This window comes from Falco punctatus (genome assembly GCF_963210335.1).
Source record: "Falco punctatus genome assembly, chromosome: 4".
In the NCBI taxonomy this organism is placed as follows: domain Eukaryota; kingdom Metazoa; phylum Chordata; class Aves; order Falconiformes; family Falconidae; genus Falco; species Falco punctatus.
Window position 1 is genome coordinate 19,071,239 of NC_137583.1, and position 23,264 is coordinate 19,094,502.

The 23,264-nt window shown below is 41.0% G+C and overlaps 1 protein-coding gene across 1 annotated transcript in view; it reads right to left on the bottom strand.

The window, feature by feature from the left end:
* Positions 1–23,264, bottom strand: part of MDFIC2 (MyoD family inhibitor domain containing 2) — an 82,271-nt gene that overhangs the window by 13,367 nt on the left and 45,640 nt on the right. Inside the window, exon 2 of the mRNA XM_080383152.1 lies at positions 1,442–1,510. Coding sequence (XP_080239278.1) covers positions 1,442–1,510 — 69 coding nt within the window. The remainder of the gene's footprint in view (positions 1–1,441; positions 1,511–23,264) is intronic.

Below are 23,264 nucleotides of genomic sequence, written 5' to 3' on the forward strand. Positions count from 1 at the left end.
TACAATTAGAGATGGGCAGAGGGTCAAACTTTGTTACTGTCTTTTAAGAGCCTGTGTTCAGCTTCAGATATCCACAAATATCTGTGTTTTTAATGTGTAAAAATCATCCACTGTAGTGATTGAAAAGGGAAAAATAAGTGTATCATGATGAAGAAAGCTCAGATTATTCAGTGTTAGACTGTTAGGCAGAGACAGCTAGAGGTAAACCCCCACAATGTACCATTTTTAAATAGTATTATGAAATAGCAACTTTCTTCCTCATACAGGGAAGCTGGGGCTTGCCTTGGTTGTCGCAGTAGAAGACCAGGATTACTCACCCATGTTTTTATTAAAGATAGAGTCTCAATACTCACACGAAATTTGTTTTTTTTCCCTGTTGTTTTGTTTTGTTGGGTGATTCAGGTGGCTGACTATGGTGTCTAAATTAATGAAAGCACACAGCAAATCACTTACTTCCCACTGATGCCAGCCCCAGATCCTTCTGGTTAACAGCAAGGAGCAGTGATACCAAGACTGGCACTTATGGTAGGTCCCCTACCTCTACTTTTCTTCATTGGTTTAGGCAAAAACCAGGCTCTTGCAGCCCTGGAGAAGAGGAGGCTGGAGTTTCCTAGCACTCTTTCAAAATTAGCTTTTCTATAGTGGCATATGAGGGCTCTCAGCCCATTTTTGGCAAAGGACAGGGGGATAAGAGGCGCTCTATTCTGCTGGATGGGGACTGCAGCAGTACAGGTAATGCCAAAAAGCTGTTTGGAGCAACTGATTAAGGGGAGTTGTCACTGAAAGAGAAGGAGGAGAACCGATCTACCACCCTATGCAGGGCTCACATGCACCCTATGAGCAAAGGACAAGGGAACCTGTTGCTCTACTCTCCGGTGGCATTTGTTTCCAACCCATCCTGGCAGTGGCCCTTTGCCTCACACCCCTGTGGCAAGGAGTCTCAGGGCTTAATGGTGAACCATATGGAAAACTCTACCAGTTTAGGATGTGTAACTTTAATTTTACTGTGAGACGTCTCCATGTATCAGTGCAGCAAAAGAACCAAAGGAATGCCTGGCTGATTTTCCTGCCATTTGTTATCCTATGAACAGCCGTCACTACCTGTCTATTTAATCTATCACATGCTCGTCACTGCAAGAGCTGTGTTCCATGTCCATTCAGTCCTGAGGTGAAGCAGGCAGAGCTACATCAGACCTGATGGATCATAACTTGTAAGAATAAAGGCTTGAACTGAACTCACTTGGTTTGAAAAGACTCATAGTAAAATGAAACCCAAACCCAGGTTAGATGGCTGTGTTTCAAAAAAGAAAAAGGAAAAAGAAAAACAAAATACTTTTCCTTGCCAGTCTAAAGGACGTAATTGTCTGTGAGCCAGCAGCAATGGGAGGGGATGCCGGCAGTATCTGCACGATGTGACACATGCGCTGGGCCAGCAGCTTACCTGGATGGTCCTCGCTGCTCGGTGTCACCCCAGGGCGGGCTGGGAGAGGCAGGGAGCTGGTGCAGCTGTCTTGGTGGAAGAAGAAAACAACATTGCAGAGGGATAATGTAAATAAATGTAGTTTGGCACATCTATCACCCCCAGCCACTTAGTGACAGCCGTTGACTTCAGGAGTTGTTGCTTTGGGGGCAAATAGAAGCAAGTGTGCTTCCTTGCAGGGGGAGGTTACTGGGATGGCACACTGTTTCTGTTACCCTCTGTCTCATTTCTGGAAAAGAAGCCAAAAATAAAAGAAATTGCTGAAAGTTTCATCTGAGAGAAAGTTTCATCTGAAAAGAGGGGAAGAGGATCACTGGAAACAGAAGTTCCTGTTTCAGATTGGTACAGAAAATTTGAGGGCTGGGAGGTCTGCGATGAAATGTGAGGTATCATTCATGCCCAAACACCCCAGACACCTTAGAAGAGGTTCCTAAATCATCAGCAAAGGACATCAGAGGAAACTGCAGCCCACGCTCCAACCTCTATGTCTTTGCCATCGTGGTGGACAGGATGGCCAAGGTTCTTGTGATGGCAAGTGCAGGTCCCCGCATGATTACTGAGCTCCTCCACCTCTGCTGTCCTTGCCAGGCAACCCACTTCACGTGTAGGGCTTGAAGGCTTAAATCTTCCTTCCTTCTCTCCTCCAGGGTTAGGGAAGCAAAGCAGGAGGGGGTGTGGGACTATCCCTACAGCAGATGGAGCAAACTCCATGGGAACTGCTCTCATCCACATGGGCGAGGTCCGAGGGAGAGGGGGCATCACAGATGACCTGAAACAAGCTGCTCTAGACTGATGTATCACGGGTACTTCCATGGTTTCATGCCCACTACATTTTGCTGAGCTCAGGCATAAGGATACAGGGGATCTAGAGACTGCTTATTTCTGTCATAAGGAAACAGTGCACAAGGCTATAAATATATATTGGGCTTCACATGACATCATGAACTTGTGCAAGTGCTTCTCTTCTGATTTATGATGATGGACTGGTAATTCACAGGAGCTTTGGGTTTACCTTTTTTTGCTGTTGCAGTAACAAAACTAATGGTGCAATCCTGGGAGGGGTTATTTTATCAATAGTGAATTTTTGACCTCATTGCATACATTTTAACTTCATGAATTAGTGACCCAGCTGACTGTAAAGCCTTCTATAGGCTTATTATAAATCTATCACAGGACTGGCAAAAATTTTGGCCCAGATCCTAAACTCTGACAGGCATGCGTTGATGGACTGCGTAGCAAGCACTTCCACTAATATTTCTCACTAATTATACCATATATTAACAAAAATGAATGAAGCCAATGTTTATATGCAGCTTTAACTGCTTTTGATATAAGAAAGCAACACAATCCTTAATAAATTTTCACCTTCAACATCTCTATTCATTATAATTTTTACCATGATGAATGAAGTTAGAACTGGAGAGGGAGGGGGTTCATCTTGAAATCTGTTCAGTGAATGACTGAATTTACTTCCCTTCCCCAACTTGTGCTGAGGAAGGAGGGAACAGATGGACACAGGAAGAAGAGGGAGGCGAGTGCAGAACGAAGGAGATGGGTGAGGAACAGATGGAGTCGGGGGAAAGTGAAGAGGAGAGTCAGCAAGGATGGTAGGAAAGTTTTCCACTTGACCTTGAGTTGAAAAAAAGATCTGCGTATACCATGGGGCAGCTAGATTTTGGGATGCATCCTTTTTTCTCTCTGTGGCACTTACACCTCAAGGTCTCGTGGGCCATCCCAGCAGGCCAGTCCATCGCAGGGCATCTGCAGAACCAGAATCTAGACTTTCTGGAGGGGACCGCTGCTGCAGAGAGGCCTCTGCACTGGCTTCAAGTCATCCCTTAATGGTAATGGCTGGGGACATATGTGTGCAAATGCAGTATCCAAAACGGTTGGGATGTGCCAAGTCTTCCAGGCATCTCAGGCAACCCAGAAACTGGAGCTTTGGATTTTGGAGAGGCATCCTACACCCTGTTTGTAAGGATCCAATGGCCAAAATACTCAAAGTGATTTATGATTTTACCTGCTTAAACTAAGACATTCGAGATGGCCTGATTTTCAGAATATGCTGAGCAGGTACACTTTCAGGTGTATTGAATTATATAGCCCAAATATACTAGTAAGTCCTGGGAAATCTTGATTATATTCTTAATTCTATGAAATTGCCTGCATATAGTCCATCGGTTCTGGCTTTGCTAGCTGAAGAATAGAAGAGGTGAAAGTTAAATATTGGCCATGTGTGTCGTTCCCTTTGAAGAAAATGGGAGCCATGTGCACTCACCTAACAGCAAAGTTTGGCCCCAACTATGATTTCACAGCTGGGCCCTAACTTCAGGAATGCCAAAGCACTAAATGACTCAACTGGAGTAATCTGATCAATGCTGTATTTTCACTGTGGATTTAAATTGCACACACACAGCATGAGGAGAGTTAGTTCTTTTCGCTCTCAAAATCACTTTTCTCTGCAGATTTGATAGCATAAATACGAAGTTTTGCTTTCAACACACAAATAAGTGAAATGGCAGAAAATGTATGTCAAATAAAATGCGGCACATTATGTCCCTTTTACTTTTTGGAGTCTGTTTAAGAAAATGGCTTCATTAATTTTGACTGAATAAAAGGTTCCTTTAAGGGATTTCAATAGGTGACATGAAAAATGTTAATACGAATGATCAAGACAATGGAGGTTAAAACTGTTTTGAAAATATGTTTCTTTTATAGATCTCAGCTGTTGGAAGAGTTACAGAATAAATATACGGTAGTGCTGACATTCAGTGCTGTTTCATCTTAGCAAAAGAGTTTTTAATAAAGAAAATTCTTTTCAAGGAATGCTTTCTGCAGCCAGTCTTCAAAAAGAGGCTTTCCCCCCTCCTAGTTTAATAAAATTAAAGTAATTTATGTCATATTGATATGTCGATATGTTTTTCAATAAACTTTTTCACAGAGATTTTTTAAAATTCTCTTCACTTTAAAAATTATAATTATATGTCTTCCTCCCACTTTGAAAATGGCACAAGGTGCTCATTTGCAGAGCTCTACTGTTCAAATCTTCACTGAGAATAGAAATGTCATGACTCAGTTAACAATGCTTTATTATTCACATTGATCTTTTTTTATAGTGTTCTTTATCTCAAAAACATTGTAAATCAGATATCTTCCTCCCACTCTTTTGTTCATTTGCAAATTTTTATTATTCTAGTTTAAAAAAGCAATGGAGTGTCAAGAGTCAGTGTATATTGTTTATGCTCTTTTTTGCTTTAAAATTACTTTTAACTATAAAAAGTAAGATGTAAAGCAGGAAAAAAAAAAGCTGGTTTTAAGAATGCTTAAAAAAGTATTGAAGGCTTCAGTGTGATTTTTATGTTGTTCACTTACACTTTGGAGTTGTAATGGACTTTGCAGGACGGGGGACCAAGCGCTATGAAAGGGGGTTTTTGTGTTTTATGTATTATTTCTATCTTTATGTATTATTCAAATGTCCCTATTGCATTAGACATCGTCATTCACATTAGGGACTGGACATAATTCATGCTCTCAACAAATACAACAGCAACATTCACCAAAAAAAAAAAAAAAGCTTTTGCTGCATGTTCACGGGATGGTTTAGAGCTGCCTACCCAGGGACCTGTGCTCCCCATCACTTAGTGTCAGAGCTTGGCGCCGGGTCTCAGGAGCCCTCAGCTGATAAGCACCAAGATAAATCACCAGATTTTCACAGAAACTTCACAGTTTCAGAAACAAGTGTTAACTGCAGCAAAAACATAATAGTCAGGGTGCAGGGTACGGCCATGCATCCTCTCGGAGAGCCGTGCCTGAGCCCCCAGGGTCTGTTTCTAGATTGGATCTTCCAAATACTCCTTCCACCACTGTTTTCTTTTCTACCAAGTTTTCTTTTAGGTCTGTATTTCTGTCCTGGCTTTTGTGACTGTAGGAAATGGCCTCCATGAAATAAATCCATGATAGTAATTGGGGCTGGTGAGAGAGCAGCGGGATCTGTTGGCATTTCATGTACTGTTTACTGATAGGTAATATTTTTTTTTCCTTTTGCCTGTTTTGAATTAATTTCCTCCAGTTTATGATCAGGGCATCCTAGTACCCTGCTGTTACTCGCACAGCTCTTGAAAGATCATCCTCTCTGGGAGTCTCCGAGAAGGAGTGGCTGTTTCTGAAGTTGAATGTAAGCTCCAGATTGGATTTTTGGATCTTGTAGGTGGTGTGGCAGCTCTATCACATGAAGCAGCCCTAAAAAGCATTGGTAAAGGAAACTAAAGTCTTCTTTCCATCTTCTTTTGTTTCTTACTTTCTGTTTCAAGGCTGCACTCTCCTGACATTTTGCCACAAGGGATAATTAAAGAAACTCAGAGCAAGTAAATCTCAAACTGAGCCCAAACTGAAAGCGCACAGCCCTGTCCTTTCCCTTCTAAGTGGAGGGGTAAACATCTATTTGATTTTATTCATGTCAGTAGGTCACCCCAGCCACCACAGGGCCATGCCAGTCCCTGTCCGCTTCCCGGGCTGCAGGGACAGGTGATGCACAGCCCCATGCAGTGCCCCTGAGGCCACCTCACCGGTGGGGCTGCAGGGACACCCTGCACTGGGTGCTGGGGCAGGTCCCACCCAGCGCTGGCAGGCTGCTGCCTCTTTTATCACAGGGATAACTCAAAAGTCTCAGATTCTCTTTATTGCTCACTGCAGAGGGTGAAGCTGGAGATTTTTGATGCGTTATCTTATCAGAATTGTATTGTTTTCCAATTAAAGAAAACCTGAACATTTTATTATCAATTGTATTAGAATTTGTACTACTATTTTAATCGTTTATTATTATTATTATAATCATCATCATTATTGTCCTTGCCTCGGCAGCACCATGGCATTAATTCAGTCTTCCTTCCCTCCTCTCATGGTTAATTACTCACCTCATCAACAAGACTAAGACTGTCTGCCAATATGATCAATTTTCAGAAACAAAATCCTAACCAGAACAGAGTAGCTGGAAGTGGACAGGGCTTTACTGAATACGCTGGCACAGTAACTAAAGGTAGGTCTCACCCATGGACATGCTTGTGCAATTACTCTGTTTAGTTAGGAAAATTTATAGGTAATGTAAAACAGAAAATACTGTGTTTATTACAAAAGATTTTTTTGCCACGTAAAACTCTGTATCGTTAAATTTGCAAAGCACTTAAGATTCTCAGTTTTAGATTTGGTAAGTGCTATCTACTGAGAAGTTGAAATATCAGAGGGATCTCTGGGCAGAATTTGTGAACTGTCCGATGAAAAGACACAGTGTCTTCCTTCCCTGTCCCAAGCCCTTTGGCAACTGTGCCACCTTCTGAACGACACTGAGGGTATGTGCCAAGAGGGTATTCCCAAAGCAGGTTATTACACACGGGGGTGGTCACAAAGATATCCTTGCACAGCGTTAATGCTGGAGGAGCTCTGAGGCTGTCAGCATGTTGATTTGCTGGGGGGAAACACCATCAAAACTACATATATTCTTAAAACATATCCAAACATTTAAACAACATCAAATAGAGCCGCACATCACAGAAGATGCAGCATTTCTCATAGATGGTCCTTAAAGTTTTATTTGTGGTAAATTGCTACGTGATAATATATGACTACACCCACCCCCCCACCCACCCCCCATGTCTTCTAATATATTATAAAAGCTTTTCTTTTATTCAGATCTAGCAGTGAGTGGAATCTCTGTGTTGTATCTTCTAGAGACATTCCTACCAAACACTTCAATTTTTTTCTCACCTGCATGCCATACTGGAAGACAACTGGGAGCTGGACTTGTCCTCTATAGCAAACATTATTAATCTTACTACCACCTGAGCACCTCCCCAGATGCTGCTGAGCAGCCTTTGCTGGACTGTGCTGGAAAACCATTTATTCAGCTCTGCAAGGGCCTGATCCAGTATCACCAGATGTCAATGGAAAGAATTCCAGGGAGCTCAACAGGTCAGGCTCCAAACCACCCTCCAATAAGGTAGCCTTCGCTGAGCTTCTTTGCTTGTTTCCTCAGTCACAGACTGAGCAATTAACAATATCTGAAGCAGAAGATGTATCATGCTATACATCTTCTCACAAAACATTTTTTTCCTGGGGGACACTGAAGATGCAGGACTTGTATTGTGGGGGCATACAGGTGACATCCACTATTTCTTCGTTATGTAATAAGTATTTTTAGGACAGTGTAGCCTTGCTGGCTCTGGCAAAGGCAAACATGGTAACTGTTCTGCTCACAGTATTAAATACACTTCTCTCGCTGTGCAGGGTGTGTTTAAACTTGCAATCTATCACTATTCCTGGACAGTGCAGGAGAGTCCAGGAACACTCAGGATGTCTCTTCCCGTGTATATTAACTTGTTTAGAGCAAAATAGTGTTCTCAGAATACATGAATCTTATAGCAGAGGAAAGTTTCCTTCATGATTGTGCTACAAAGGTTTCCAAACAGCTGCTTGCTCATTTGGGTGCATGAAATATTAGGTTCAGCCTGCTTGGCCGCACATAATTTCTTCTCACTATGGCACCTTTGCTGTGGCCGTGTCTGCCTGGCTTTGTAATGTTGGCAAGTGCAGCGCTAGCACAACATCTTCCTTGTGCGAGCTTTCAGAGGAGAGCGGCAGAGCTCCTGCAGCCTCCGTGAGATGCAAACCTCTCCCTAGCCTGGCCGTTTGTCCTGCTTTGCAAGGAACCCCACTCTCGAGGTATTGTGCTGGTGTCCTTTGCGAGCAGGGAACACCAGGGGTTTCCAGGCTAGCTGGTAGGTCAGCACACTCCCACCCATCTGTGGACCATGCACAAGGACCAAAGGGTCGGTGGGGCCACCTGCAGCACCTTGAGCTTGCCAAAGCCCTGGAGCAGCACCCCTGGCCCAGCGCCCTCAGGGCTGCCCAGGCACGGGGCAGGGGGAGACCCTAGTCCTCTCCTCAGCACCTCCCCACATCAAAACTTTCACTGAAGCTTTTGCTCGAGGCTCAGGTGCGCAACCCCTTCCAAGCAAGGAGGTCACAGCCCAGGCCTGGAGACGAAAAAGTGGGTGTCAGTGAAATGGATGTTATGGCTTTAACGCAGATTAGGCAAAACCTAACCCCCATTAATCCTTCAGAGCAGGGCCTCTGATTTGTTCTTTTTTTCAATCTATTCTGTATTCAAAGCAAGTACATTTTTTCTGTCACTATACCACTATTGTTAACAACTATAAATGTATTAAAAACACAGGGGCATTTTAGTATGTGTATTGTGCATAAGAAATATTGTTACATGACAAGCTCCAATTGGCAAGTGAAAAGAGGCTTTATTGAAGGAAATAGCAGTAGCAAACAGTGAACTATGCAGAATAATGGTAATTGTTCCTTTAACATTGGCAGCGCTCGTTCACTTAATATGACTGCTCCTCTGTCTCTGCCTCATCCAGACCCAGAGGACCTGTTAGACAAGCAGGCAGCCACCTCTCTCTGGGATCAAGCTGTCAATGCAAACTTGCTTTCTTTCTATTTCTCGGAGCTAAGCTATACCCCCAGAGCTCCTGAAGCTTTTCCTGAGTGAAAGCTTTAAAAAAGCTCCATTCTAAATTACATCACACGAGCTGTTCTCTTCAGACTGACAGAACAAAAGCTGGGGGGGGGGGGGATGCCAAAAGTACCATCTGAATGACTTCTGAGTTGCACGGAATGATTTACTTCTTCATGCTTTATCAGAGCAGACTAACGCTGCCTTGACCTTGCCTACCAAAGCCCCAGCGGCATGCCCTCTAACCAGCACAGAAAGTTTGCATCATGTGTGTTAGCAATACCAATAGATGCAAAGCTGTTGGGTGCAGGCTTTTTGCTTGCAACAACAGGGTCTTGTGTGACCTTAAGAAAAGTCTTAATGTAGGCCATGGTGCTTTCTGGACTTTTTTAGATGATGTGGCCTCTGACACAGCCAGCTCTTTGTTACTGGAAGAGTCCAGCCTGTGGGTGCTGTACAGCCTGGTGTTTTCACCCTCTAATCAGCAACACCCCAATTAATGGTCATGGTGAGGACTGCTGAAGGCCACTGCCAAACTCTGAGGGGGTCTCTCTGGTTGGCTCCAGTTGGGACTCTGCAATAAAGGGTCATCATCAGAAGTAAAGGGAGCAGATAAGCATTACCCACTTCTGTTGTGGCTGAGCAGGAAGCAGAAAAATTGGCATATCTCCCCTTCTGAAGGCTTTCAGGTGGTATGAGTCAGATGGTTTTGAGAACCCTCACTCAGGAAAACATCCTCAGCTGGGAAGGGAGGGGCCATGGCCCTTCCTCCTTCTTCGATAGATAAATACAGGTAAGGGGAAGAGAGCAATGTCATGGCTGTGTCTAGGTAAAGTGTGGTATTATCAGCTCTTGTAAGGTGGCTGGGAGTTGCTCTGGGGGTTGTCTGATCCAAAAGTAACCTACTGAGGTTCTGTGAATTTAAAGGAGCAAGTTTTGCATGGCTTGCAGGTGGAGCCTTTTGGGGTTCTTACTCAATTTTCCTAAGTGAGGTTATGAGCTTATTACCTTCATGCTTGTAGGCTTCGCCCACTGCACAGTGCTTCTATTCTTGGTCTGCTGTTTTGAGTAAACTTTGAAATGTTCTTTAAGTCATTAATATGAATAATAGTCTCATTTTAAATCTGGCCTGAAGGCTGTAACAGATGATGAGTTAATATTAGGGTAAATCGATATTGCTTACATCCCCCATGGAATTGGAATAATTGACCTCATTTTCTTGTGTGAAAGGCAACTGCTGAAGTGGTGCAAAAGTGTGATGCTGTGTACTGTGGGGAGGAGCTGGGGGACTTACCTGAGCCTCCAAGGGGCTGTAGAATGGGGCTTCCCAGTTCTGGAAAATAAGAATGACAGAAGAACGTTTCATTAAGCAGGACAGGCTCCTCAGCTGGTGAGGTGGCTTTGTCATACCACACAGCCACAGCATTTTGTAAATGCCTCAGAACTGTGTTATCAGAGAAAAGTTGGGCTGCTGAGGCTGGAGGCTTAGTTCTCGAATTGACCTCAGGAGCATGGAAAAAAGCAGCTCTTAATAGAAGCTGGGAGATACCCCTTCCCTTTAAGGATCCAGTATCCTCTGGCCCCTCACTGAGATATTTTTTTTTTCCCCAGGGGACACAAGCAGTTTTTGTGTGGTCAGCACAACTTGTCTCACCCAGAGGAGTAGAGAGTGCCCAAGGATCCTGCCTGACTAACACAGCGTTCATCCCGGAGTTTCTGAGTAAGTAAAGCTTATGGGTTTTGCCATGTCTTTTTGGAGCCTCATGTCTGAGTTGTCTTCGTGCACCTGGCCAGTGAAATGGCTCTGCCTCGGTCCAGAAGGGACCATCCTAATGCCCATTAAAACTGATAGAAATGTTTAGCTTCAGGGTGTACTGTATCAGGTGTTGTATCTGCTTCCACCGCCAAATCGTGAAAATCTTAATTAGGCGAAATCTTCATTAAAATAATTGTAACCGAGGAAAACACTGGTAATGAACCTGAATACAGACCTCATTAACTGCGTGCTTTGTTGCATCCCTGTTCCTACCAATGATAGATATGAAAATGCTGGACTTTCAATTTTTGAAACTAGCAGAATAAGTTTTTAAATGTAACAGCTATAATACATGCAGTCTAGTTTTCTAAACTATGGCTTTAGGATATGGTGGAGGCTTAAGTTTAGCTCACCCATCTTTATTTTTCTATTTCAGCACGGCAATGTTTCCCATGCTTTTAGGTATATTAGGGTTTTGCACTGCCTTTCACCACTGTGGTACCTGAGTGTCTCCGTAATGGTGGCAAAGCAGAAAACTTCACGGTGTCTGTAGCACTGTGCGTTTCCCCTCTGCTTGGAGGGGAAAAGCTAGGTTTTATCTGAATGACTGAATACTTGGGTGGCATTGTGATCCCATTGGATGTGGGGTTTTGTGCCACAGGGGTTGTTTGAAGAAATAATGTTCTGCAGGTTTTTTGGTAAATCTGGATCCAAATGCAAATTTTGAAAAACACTAGCCTACCTTGTAAATCTCAAGTTGTGTTTGTAATAGTGGCAACCAGAAGGCAGCTTGCTCATAAAATGGGGGAAATATGTTCTGGAAATAATTTTCAGCCAACAGACAGGGTGCCATGGTCCTGGTGCCAGGCTCTTGATTCAAGCACAGCTGGCCTTTCAGCAGGGCAGCAGCAAGGCTCCTTGTGACATGGGGACCAGTGTGCTTGTAGGCAGAGGTTTCTGAGTCTGATGCCACACCACAACCAAGACCTGGATTCCCTGGGGCACTGTGTGGCTGAGAAGAGGTTAATTGGCCACCATGCAGACCAGGCTACCCTCCACTCTTACCCTGCACACACCCTGTATTACTCTGTCCGGCACGCTGCTAGCTATGTGCTTTGGGGACGTACATAGGGAATTACTTGCTGTCACCTGGACGGAGATCCAGAAAGTTTAGTTGGAAATCTGTAGATTACTTTTCTCCCTTTTATTCTACAAGTATGTCTGAGCCAAGCTCTACACTCTAAGCTCTACTAAAAAGAACAGAAACGTATGCCTTTTTCCATGTGTTTATTTCAAGCCATGATTCTTTTGGGAAGTGTGATTTGTTTATGTCTTTCCATAACAAATGACAATGGTTAAGGTTGCATCTCTGCCAACCTCTTTCTAAGTGGTTTCAAGTAGTTTACTTAGAGAGGGATTATTTCATCCGCCACAGAATGAGGCGGCTCTGAGGTAGTGTCTAGCTTGCATGGAACAAGACCACTGAACATTAGCTTAAGGCAGGAAATTTAAGGTCCAATAGACAGTAGGAGCACAAGAGCATGGAGTGGTAGTTTCCAAGTGTGCTGCTCCTGAAGGAAAAGAAATAGACTTTTCCTTTCCTGATGGTACCAGAAAGACTGGGGAAGGTCAGCAACATCAACTGCCTGTTGGAGGTGGTGACTGCTTAAATCCTGGCCGTCCCTCACTGAGTGCTTGCACTAACCATTTAATTCTTCTGTGCTTCAATCCCCTATAAAGCGGGGACGTGCGTAGTCTGTAATTGTATGTGATTTCTTGGGTGCTGGAGTCATGTCATTAATATACACCCTGTAAATGCAGTTGTCAGTGTCTTGTGGTTGCCTTGTTCAGCTTCAGAAAGAGTCTTAAATTTTTGTGCAGCAAACTTCTACAGCTATTACAGCTTATGGTCACTAGTTAGCTACAGCAGGAGGGTCAAACTTTGGAGACTGTAGCTTCTTTCCAGCCTGTAGGTTTCCTCCCCCTTCAAGTCTGTTTTCTACTCTTGCCAGTACCCTGCCTTCTGTTTAAAAGCATTAGTAATACTAAATAAATCTAAAGTTGCTCGTTATAACAACTAAGTTGTTTCATTTTCAATCAGAGCACGTGCTTGTGCCAGGTTTGGCATGAAGAATCTGAGTACATGTCTGGTTTAGGGCACAGTAAGCTGATCGTTTGTTAGAAGACTAGTGCATTGCGCACAGCATTGCTTTTAGTTGTACAGTTTATTGGCAGGTTGGTGTGGGCTTTGGTAATCCAGTTTTTGCTTGGTTGGAGATGATGGAAATACAAAGAATGGGAAATAAGGCTATTGCCATGTGTGCTGAATTGTGGTTTGGTAGCAGCCGTTGTCTTGTAAGTGGCCATCAAAACATTTATTGGGGTGGCAATCAATTAAAAAGGATCTTCAGAAAATGTATCAGTTTTCAAAGAATAAAGAAAGATGCTGCAATTATTGTGACGCAGGTTTGCAGTCTGTTTCTGATTACACTTTTGGCTGGAGATTTGGGGTTTCTAACCGTAAGGTTAAGGAATCCTTTTTATCTACCTCTTGCCTCCTAATCCTATGCTAGACAGTATTGTTTTCTGTGCCTTTTGTCTTCTGGGGAAGGAGACAATCTCTGGTTCATGCGAACATCTTGTTAAAGTCTGCTGAGAATTAGGGGGTGTGACAGTTTTCTTGCTGAGCCTTTTTATTGGGGATTTTTATGCCTGCTTTTCTGGGAGGTCTTTGAAATGTCTTTTATGTAGCAATCATTTCACTCTTTCTTTGTTGTCTCAAATGTTGAGGCTGTATTCTTTTCATCTGTTCCTGTTTATATTCCATACTAGCTGGTCATAACAGTTTAGCTTGAAACTATCATCATGCTGTGTGCTTCTGAATAGCAGGAGTGTTGCTAACTGCTCTAGGACAACTGCAAATTTCAGCTTTATTTTAGGGCATCTGAAGTTTTAACGTGGTGTTTTAGTATGAAATACTGTTAAAGAGGTTCCAAATGAAAAACAATAATCTAGGTATTGGGTACTTCAAGTGTCTGCAGCTAGAACAGGCATTTAAAAATGCTCCTGCTATGAGACAGGCCCCCTTAGGGGTGGTGGTGACCATACCAGCTGTAGCTGGTGTGATAGATGTTCAGCCTGGCCTAAGTTCCTACAGCAATCAATGGAAGCGACAAGCCTGTCCTGCTGGCAAGTCATCCCAACCTGACAGAAGAGTTTAAGCCAGGAAAAAAATTCTTTTTAGAAGACTTGTTCTGTCCCTGTTATTACCCCATCCCCCTGCAGCTGGCTGCAGACAAAATACAGAGAATTACCCAGACCAGGATCCAAACTTTTAATGACTAAAGTTAGATAAAACAAAGACTAATCCTGGTCAAAGAAATGAAAGAACTTTGTTTTTCACAAGAATCTTGAAAAAACTGGAAATTCCACATTTCAGTTTCAGAAAGCTATGGGTTTGGTCAATGTCTTTAAGCACAGGTAAAACACAAAATTGTTTCGTGGCATCTTTATTAAAACAATGTTTCTGTGCCTTGAATGGCTATCTGAAGACACATGGATTTCTCAATCTTTTTTTTTTTTTTTAATGAGATGGTAAGCACGTTATTGCTGATTTCCCGCAGTGCTTGTTTCTGACACTGTTAAAACTCAGGTACCAGCTGGGGAGATCCTAGCTCCAGTGTTAAGCCAGAAGGCAGGGTTCTGTAGCCTTGCTGATGATGAAGGTATTGGACTTAGGTTTCTGAGACTTTCACATGGAAAAACCAGCTGCCTCACCTTCCCTTTTGAGAAGATAGAGGTAAAACTTGTGTTTTCATGAAGTCATTACCAAAACTGAGTGACTGATGTGCACAAGGTGCTGTTTCAATTTTTATTATTTCATTAAACAGTATATTGTACCTTTACAGAGGAAGAAGCTACCTGCTTAGGTGTCTCTTCTGCTCCAATAAATACCTTACTAAAAGCTCTTTTCTCTCCTTATCAAAAATTTGTCCCATGTAACAGAGCATTTCCACCTGCCTCTGCTTGCAGCCTCTCTAGCCTAATTTTTAGTGTCTAAAGCCATGTATAATATCGTTCCATTTCAGTTAACCACAAAACCCGCTCTTCCAGATCTGACCTCAGTTTATTTTATATCGCACATCTTTTTCCTAAAGTATTTTATACATAGCATAATATGCAATGATATGGCACTGATGTTTATCAAAATTGTTTCACGCTACTTATTTCTATTCCTGACTTTTGGATCAAATGCAGTACAGCTGCAGATTAATACCACCTTTTAAAGCAGGTTTAATGTGTTTATTTTCTTACCACATTCACTCCATCCACTGACTTGTTATATGGATTATATTTAATGGGAATCTTGTGGGACTATCAAAGGGCATTTATTTTCTGTTGAAATAACAATTAAGATAACATGCAAACTAATATAGTAATCAAATAAACCTGACAAATAACAAAAACTTTTTTAAAGCTGCAGAGGCATGCTAACAAATCTATTTGATCAATATATGGGATGTGAAAAAAGAGGAGACAAGATTGACTGATGAATAAAATGGAACTGACACAAATAGGCTGACAGCCAGTCGCAAGTCTCTTTAGGGCAAATGCAATTAACTTAGAATAATAGACTCAAATTTGATGGTTAGAAATGCATTTTTATTAACAATCACAGCCTGAATCATTATGCACTCTTATGAATAAAATTGTAGTTATACTGAAAGTCTGTGTATACATGTATGCATGTACATACAAAAAAGCTTTGTTGGAGAGCTTTAGTTTTGTGACAGAATAGCTGTATGAGATTTAAAATGTAAAGCATATGCAAGTATAAATCTAAATATTCAAACCAGTGATATAAAAATCACATATGGGGTATGCTAGTATTAATGATAAAGGCAATAAGCATTGGTCCCAGGACTGCTTGTTCTTTTGGAATGTGAAATTGCAATCAGGGATTTACAGATTTCATTCTGAGGCAGAGAAGTCATTACTAGAAACATAAGCTCATTCTCTTTACTTTAATAGCTATTTTAAATCATTCATTTAGAAAATACATTAACTATTTATTGTATAGGCAGTACATTTCTATTGGCATTCCATTTTCATGCTTTTTTATAATCCCTTTTAACAAATTATTTTATTAAAAGAAGATTAAAATTAGCAAAAGGATCCTACCAATTTTTGAAAATGCTACTCTTGAAGAAGGCTATTTCCCATTATTAACAGGTATGCAGTATTAAAACTTTAAAGAGAGGGAAGATATTCAATTGCTAATGTGTCCTCTTTCTTTTGACCTTCATTGCAGAGGCTGATTGCTATTTGTAAATTACTTTCAAAATTATTAATCTCATTTAATTTTTGAATAAATATATAATCTTCTTTTTTCAAAAAAAAAAAAAATCCTTGGGATTTGGATTTGAAAAGAGCTGCCTATGGGATATGTTATGGTACAGACATCTCTTATTGGTGGGAAAAGATAAAATACACCACTTACCACACAGAGTTTCTCTGTATTATTAGCAAAGTATAACATGAATGTGATACCATGATACCTGCAGTACCTGGTGTTTGAATATCTTGAAGAACCAAGTGTGGTAGTAGGAAATAAAACTGCATTGGAAATTATTTAAATCCTGTACTCTGCAGCTCAGTGTCCTTGGCTGGCCAGGGACAGGGTAGCAGCAAAACACGATGCTCTGTATGTGCCTATAGCATAAAGAGGCTGCTGTAAAACATCATTGTGGGTCTCGGACAGTTTCTGGGGTTGGTGATCTGGATTCAAGAAGCAACTACACTTGGTTTTCTCCACTTGGAAGGTGGTTTTAATCCTCCCCTTTCTCAGAAGCAAGAAGCGAGCAGATGTACGGGGAAGGCAGACCGCCTAGTGTCTGGTAGGGGAGAGGCCCATGGAAACCATTGAAAACGGGGACAATCTGGCTGGGGAACAGATTTTCTGGTAAACACCTGGTGTCTGGGGAATCTGTAGGCTGCCATTTTGGTTTTCTGCCTCTAATTACCCTTAAAGTCATTGCCATGAGGGAAAAACTTTTCAGGAACTCCAATGGTTGCTGGACACATTCCAGCAGGGGTTTTTTTTCTCCTCCTATGATCTGTTCTAGATACTCACGGCAGCCCACCACAATATTCCCGGAGCTGGCTTCTTGAATAGCTGGTATCGCCTATTCTTAGAGATAAGATGGATGGATCACATGTTGTTCTAGCACCACCAAACCTAGTGTGTGCCTAAAAATGGAATACTACTGTCAGGTCTGGCATAGTTGTTTGACACAGAAATTGTTGCAAAATGCTCAGACTTGAACTGCTAAAGATTTCTCACAGAAGTGCTTTTGGTGTAGGGGGATTTTGACTACTTAAAATCAGGTTATTTAGTCAATTTCTTCTTACCATCTCTGTAGATGTGTCACTGGAAGGTGATGGAAAAAAAAAACACTTCAATGTGATGCCAGAAAAGGATACGTGATCTTTTATGACCGCAGTTACTTAACAGTTTAAATGAGAAATGTGTCTTAAAATAACTTATATGAAAGTTTTGGTAGGTAAACAGACTAAGGGAGAGAAGAGCAGATAATGTGCCGATTTAAACAGGGGCAGCTTCTTTGTAGTCAATGCACGACTAGTAAAAGGGGTCTGGGGCTGTGGGCTTGGTTTTCCAATTCTGTTGGTTTTAGGCTAGTGGAATGCTGAACTCTACACGATTTCCTGATGTATGGTGATATAAGAGAAAGGAGGCTCAGGCCCTACATGATGATAGACTAATTCTCCACTGATGTAATCATCCAACCAGAACAAGAATGACTCATTCCATCCATAAATATCTCGGGGCCTGCTTCTGTTCACATTTAAATCCGTTCACACCAACCTCATCTCATTTGCTTGAATGGGATTACTCCTCAGTTAGAATGATACATATAAGAGAAAATCCAGGCCCTTAAAAATCAAATCATAATTATTTTCTCTTAATAGCTGCTCTATTAAAAAAGTTAGGTCTTCCAAAAAATATATTAGGAAGCAAGAGAAGATGCTTTAAAGTCCATTAGTTTTTTTTTCTGAACCCAGCAATGGTAGACTTGTTGGTGATGTATCATACTTACAATATGTTTCTATTGGCATTCAGGTTCCATATTTTTATGTTCCCTTTACAGAAGTTACTTCATTAAAAGAAGATTAGAACTAACAAAATGTAACTACCAGGTTTTAAAAATACTTATCCTGAAGAGGGTATTTCTCCCCAACGCCTGCCATTTTTGTTCCTCTTGTCTTAAACCTGTTCATGTTCAGAATTGATTTCAGCATTTCCTGCTCCCAAAGTATTAAAATATTTCATTCCCTATTGGTTTACACTTTCCTCTTTTTAATCTTCTACAAATACGGCTTGGCCAAGATGTTCTCGATGAAACGAAAATACTTTCTCTTTGCTTTCTGTTCACCTCATCCTCAAGCAGGTGCCAGGCAATCTGCAGTAGCTGCTCCGCTACCTGAGAAGCATTCATATATAGAAACACCAGGCCAGCCTCCGTTGTCACGGCATGGGAAGCCAAAAATAGATGACATGAGAACATATTTCTTCCCATGAAGATTTCTGCAGCTATATGGAATCTTCAGATAAGCAGGTTTTAGCATTAGAAGAGAAAAGATTAGCATTGGAATGAAGAATCTAGTTTATATATTTCTATATTTATAATATAGAAGTAGTCTATAATATATGTTTGATTAAATAGGGACAGCCAAACATATTTGAATATCTTTCTTCCCTAGAGATGAAGAGTTGTGCCAAAAACTGGTCATCCATGTCAGGTGTATGCTATTTCTTCCTATTAGCATGGTTGGAAAGCCACATAAAAGTAAATTTCTTACAAAAGCTGTCTTTGTAACTCATTTAATTACACAGCACTTGTTTGCTGTGTGATTTAAGATTATCCTGAAGGCTGAGTTGCACTAGACATCATGTTGTGTTAGTGCTGCTGGCATGGGGGAAGACAGTGTATTTTAAAGCCAAGGAAAGGTGCCAAAAAGAATTGCAGATGATGCATCTGGAAGGCACCTCCTAGTTCAGCTAGCCTGCATGGCATGAAAATTTCTGTAGGCTAATCCCTTGGGTGTTTTCCCTCTCATTTCTTCTTAGACACCATCAAGTGACAGTGCTTGAAATGCTTCCTGAGGCAGAGCATTGCCTAATCATCCTTGCTTGGAAGATATTTCCCTACCATCTAAGCTATGATTTTTTTCTTTTCCCAAATAAGCACAAAGGCAAGTGTCCTGCTGCGAAAGCATGTAGAGATTTGTAATGGGGTAATTAATTCCAAGTGGAGTAAAGGAATCTGCACTGCAGGTTCTTCAAATCTTGATTTTTCTGGATTTTTTTTTTCTTCCTTGATTTTGGTGGTGCTTATTTATGGTCGTCCTTACAATAAAGGGTTACATTTTGTTGTCTTATGTGTGTTTTTTTTTTTAAAAACAACCAAATTACTCTTAAAGACACAAAAGCAATTACCATTTCAGTTAAGATCTAAATTTGCTATGGTTTGATAGATATTTTATTTATAATAGGCAGTGTCAGTGGTGTTGGAACAAGGGATTGATTCTGCTTTAGCTTTTATGACAGCGCTAATAAAGTTCTCTGGCTCCCAGATAACGTCTAACAGGCCCTGTACTGCAGTGCAAAATTATGGTTAATACTCAGCTGGTGGTTATTGGTCAGTAAATGTTCGACATATTTTAGTAGTGCATTAGTAGAACGTTAACTGTAGTGACTGGTGATTTCTGCCATGGCCAGAAATCTGTCAGACTAGATGCCCAGTGCAGATACAGCTGAAACGCTTCTGCCCCTGAAAACCTGAGGTCTGGGTCAGTAGCTGAATCATGGCAGTTTTACAGACAAGAAACTGTGGTGTGGACATGGATTTTTTTTTTTTTTTTTCTGAAGAACCCGAAGGCAGCCTAGGAATAGCTAGGTATGAAACTTGGTTCCTCTAAGTGTTAAATGGATAGTAAAAAGCATTTTTTTTTCCCCCTCCAGTTTCAAATAGTCTTAGTTATACGCCTTATCCTCTATATTTCTTAAAAATCCTTGCTTTGTTTTCCTCTGTAAATGAGGACTACACTGATTCACTTTCTAGGTGGCTCTCTAGTTGTGTGGTTTGTATCTTTTTAATTCCTTTAGGTTCAGTTTTAATTCTTCATAGAAGAACAGTTATGCATTTTCAGTGCAACTTCTAATGTTCTCCCAAGAGCAGATGAATTTGTGAGAGTTGCCATTATGCTTCTATCCCAACAATCTCTCCCAAAATACTAAAGAAGGAAATCCACAAAGTTGCACTAAAACAGCAAAAACCACTTCTGTACCATTGGTTTCTTGTGAAGCTGAGCAGAAGAGCTATAACTACCCTGGAACTGAGTGTAGCCTATAGAGTCCTGTGATATTTTTTGGAACAGGCTAGTCCAGTACAATTACCCAGTCTGACTGGAGCTCATGGAACAGACCTCAGTAATTTTTCTCTCTGAGGGATTTATTCTTTGCTGCATTAGTGAATGCAGTCGAACCCCACTGCATATCACCAGAGGCCCCCGTCTATGAAGCTAGGTGCTGTTCTCTGAAAGCCAAAGGGAGCTTTACCATCGACTTTGATGAAAGTAGGAACAAGCCCTTTATTTGCAACTTAAAGCAAGTAGGTTAGAATTATGAAGAATGATTATTTAAAATAGCAATGATGTAATATCAGTGTCAATTCCATTATTTTAACAGATGTAAATTTGCTCTGCTCTTGAACTCTGGTGAATTTTAATGGCAATATTAAAGAGATACTATTAAGACTACTTAAAAGAACTATTTGTAAAAAGTGTCTCCAGTTAGGGGGGAAAAAGTTTAAATTGCTTTTTTATTCAGTCTGTACAATTATTTATTTGAATGGTTTTGTATATTGCAAATTAATATGTATTAGAAGCTGAAAAGATCACAAATTAACTCCAATAGTCATTGGATGTGGGAAAGCTTGCCCTACTTAGACAAAGTAAATAGACTCCTCATCCAGCCATAGTTCATGTAGTCTTCACCATAGGGCAAATAAGGATTTTTTTATGATGTATATAAGGGACAATGTAGATGAAGAAAGTAGTTGAAAATAATCTGTCTAAATAATTTTAGGTTAAATTTATATACATTCCAAGGCAAGTTCCATATCAATAACTCCAGTGTTGTACCTGGCTGGTGATGACTGCTGTCACCTTCTTGGCAGTCAAAGGGAATGGAGAATTCAGGGGTTCTTACAGGGTCTGATTCTAATTTTACACTCAACCTGCATTCCAAGGGACACAGATAGGAGATCAGTGTGGCCAGTACTGGAAAGAGACCTCTTAAAACTTATGTAGAAGGTTGTTAGTATCTGCTGTCTCAAAAGTGTTGTATTTGGTTGTTTTAAAACCAATTCTAGGGCCATAGTCCAGAGCTTATAAAATTAAATGGAAGATTTTGAACAGGCTGGCATTGCACAAACGATGTTATCACAGGCCAAAAAAGAAGGTGCTGCCATTTGGGTTTTTTTGGAAGAGAATTGGAAGAGCAATAAAACAAATACTAGAAAGTAAGTCTAAGAATCACAGAAAGCCAGATTCTAATAATTCAGCACTGGCCTTTTCATTAAGGGCTCAACCTTTCTGTCATCAAAATCAATGGCAGTCCTTTGTGATCTTTACCTCACCTACAGCTACCAGTTTTGGGTGCTACAATTACTTCTGTTTATTTTCTTGGAAACATACAGAGCTCATATTCATTAAGAAGTGCTGGGCACTGGCAACCACAGTCAAGGCTCTCAGCTACCCAGAAAGCTGGGTATTTAGAATATCTAAGTATTATGTGTATCTAATTGATCATTGGGTACAAAGGTTTGCTTTGTTCCTGTCTCTATCTGTAGGATGTCTCCATTCCTTAAGATAAGTGGTAGCATAGGGGAAGATGAAACAAGCCTCCAAAGCTGAGATCTGAACTGTTCTGAAGTTAGAAAAGGCTCTGGGCTGAGCTTTCACTTGGTTTGCTGTAGAGTATGTTCCTGTCCTGATGACTAAACCTAGGAAAGAATTAATTTCATATGTCTAAGTAGTTGTTTCACCTCCACTCCCATTAATCACTTCCATGAAGCAAATAGGCTGTTTTAGTGGTTTATGGGTGAAAAGGATTTGAGAGTCTCAAATGAAAAGTAAAAATTTGTCATAGTTTTTAGCTGATTAGGAAAAATAAATATGAAGTGCCTGAGTAGAGCTGGACATCGTGAATCATTTGACCTAGCAATTGTTTCTTCTAAGTATTTGAGTACTGTCTGAGAATGCATTCTTGGAAGTATTCAGTTTTCATCCAAGAAGAAATGTCTCTTTCCATTAGTTTTTATTTCCTCCCCTTGCTGCAGACAAACCAGAATATTACAAAGGGCAAATCCATGAAACATTCTCCAACTTTCCCTCAGGGGATAAAGCGGGCTTTTTTATCTTAAAATGACAATCCTTCAGTTGTGCAAAAAATTATTTTCATTTTTCTAAAAGCTACCACACTGAAAAATCTAGGCCGACCTATCGTGGCAGGAGAGGTGGTGAGGGTGTGTTTGGCTGTAGCATGCTGGTGTAAACTCACGTATAACTAGACTTAGACATCACTGTGTATAAATACAATCTCCATGGGTGGAAAGAGCTTTTTTCTGTCAGTGGAAACACACCATGACTAAAGCTCTTTACTGTTATCTCCAGATGTAGCAACATTTTCTACACTATGCAACAAACCATAGTGGTCAGCTGCTCAAAGCACATCTCCTTGGCCACCAGCTCACCCTAGTTTTGACCTGACTGACCCAGAGCAGAGTGCTCAGGGCAGCCTGTCTGTAGCACAGTTGACCAAAACAGCTATAGCTCAGCATAAAGTTTTAAAGCAGAGTCAAATGCAGCCTAATGGGTGAGCTTTGAAGAGATCTCCTGCCAGAATTCAATCCCTGTTCTGCCAGTCTGCTTGTAACACTGGTACAGTCTACACAGCGCTCTTGAGATTAATAAATACATAATCCCATATCCCACAGTCCATTACCACACAGTGCTTGAAACACTTCCCATTAACAAAACATAGTACATGCAGGTAAAAAATATCAATGCATCTCATTAGAGAGGAGGGGGGAAAAAAGAAAATATGTATTATATTAAAGTCGAGTTTGGGGCTCTTGTGCAAACTTTGAGGAGAAAAATGTATTTCTGCAGGTGGTCTCAAGTGGAGGGAAGGATACAGTTTCTTGGCTACTCTAGCAATTAGAAACAGGGCAACACCATACACAAGATATAGCATCTAATATAGGCCAAGGCGTTCTTCATCTTCCTCTTCAATCAGAGGCAGACTCTGCAACATGTCTAAGCACAAGCCTAACTTCAAGCATATAAGTAATTCTAGCAACTTTGCTTTTGGAATCTTGGTCAAAAGAATCATATCCAACATTTGCTTTTTGTCAGTGTTTCAT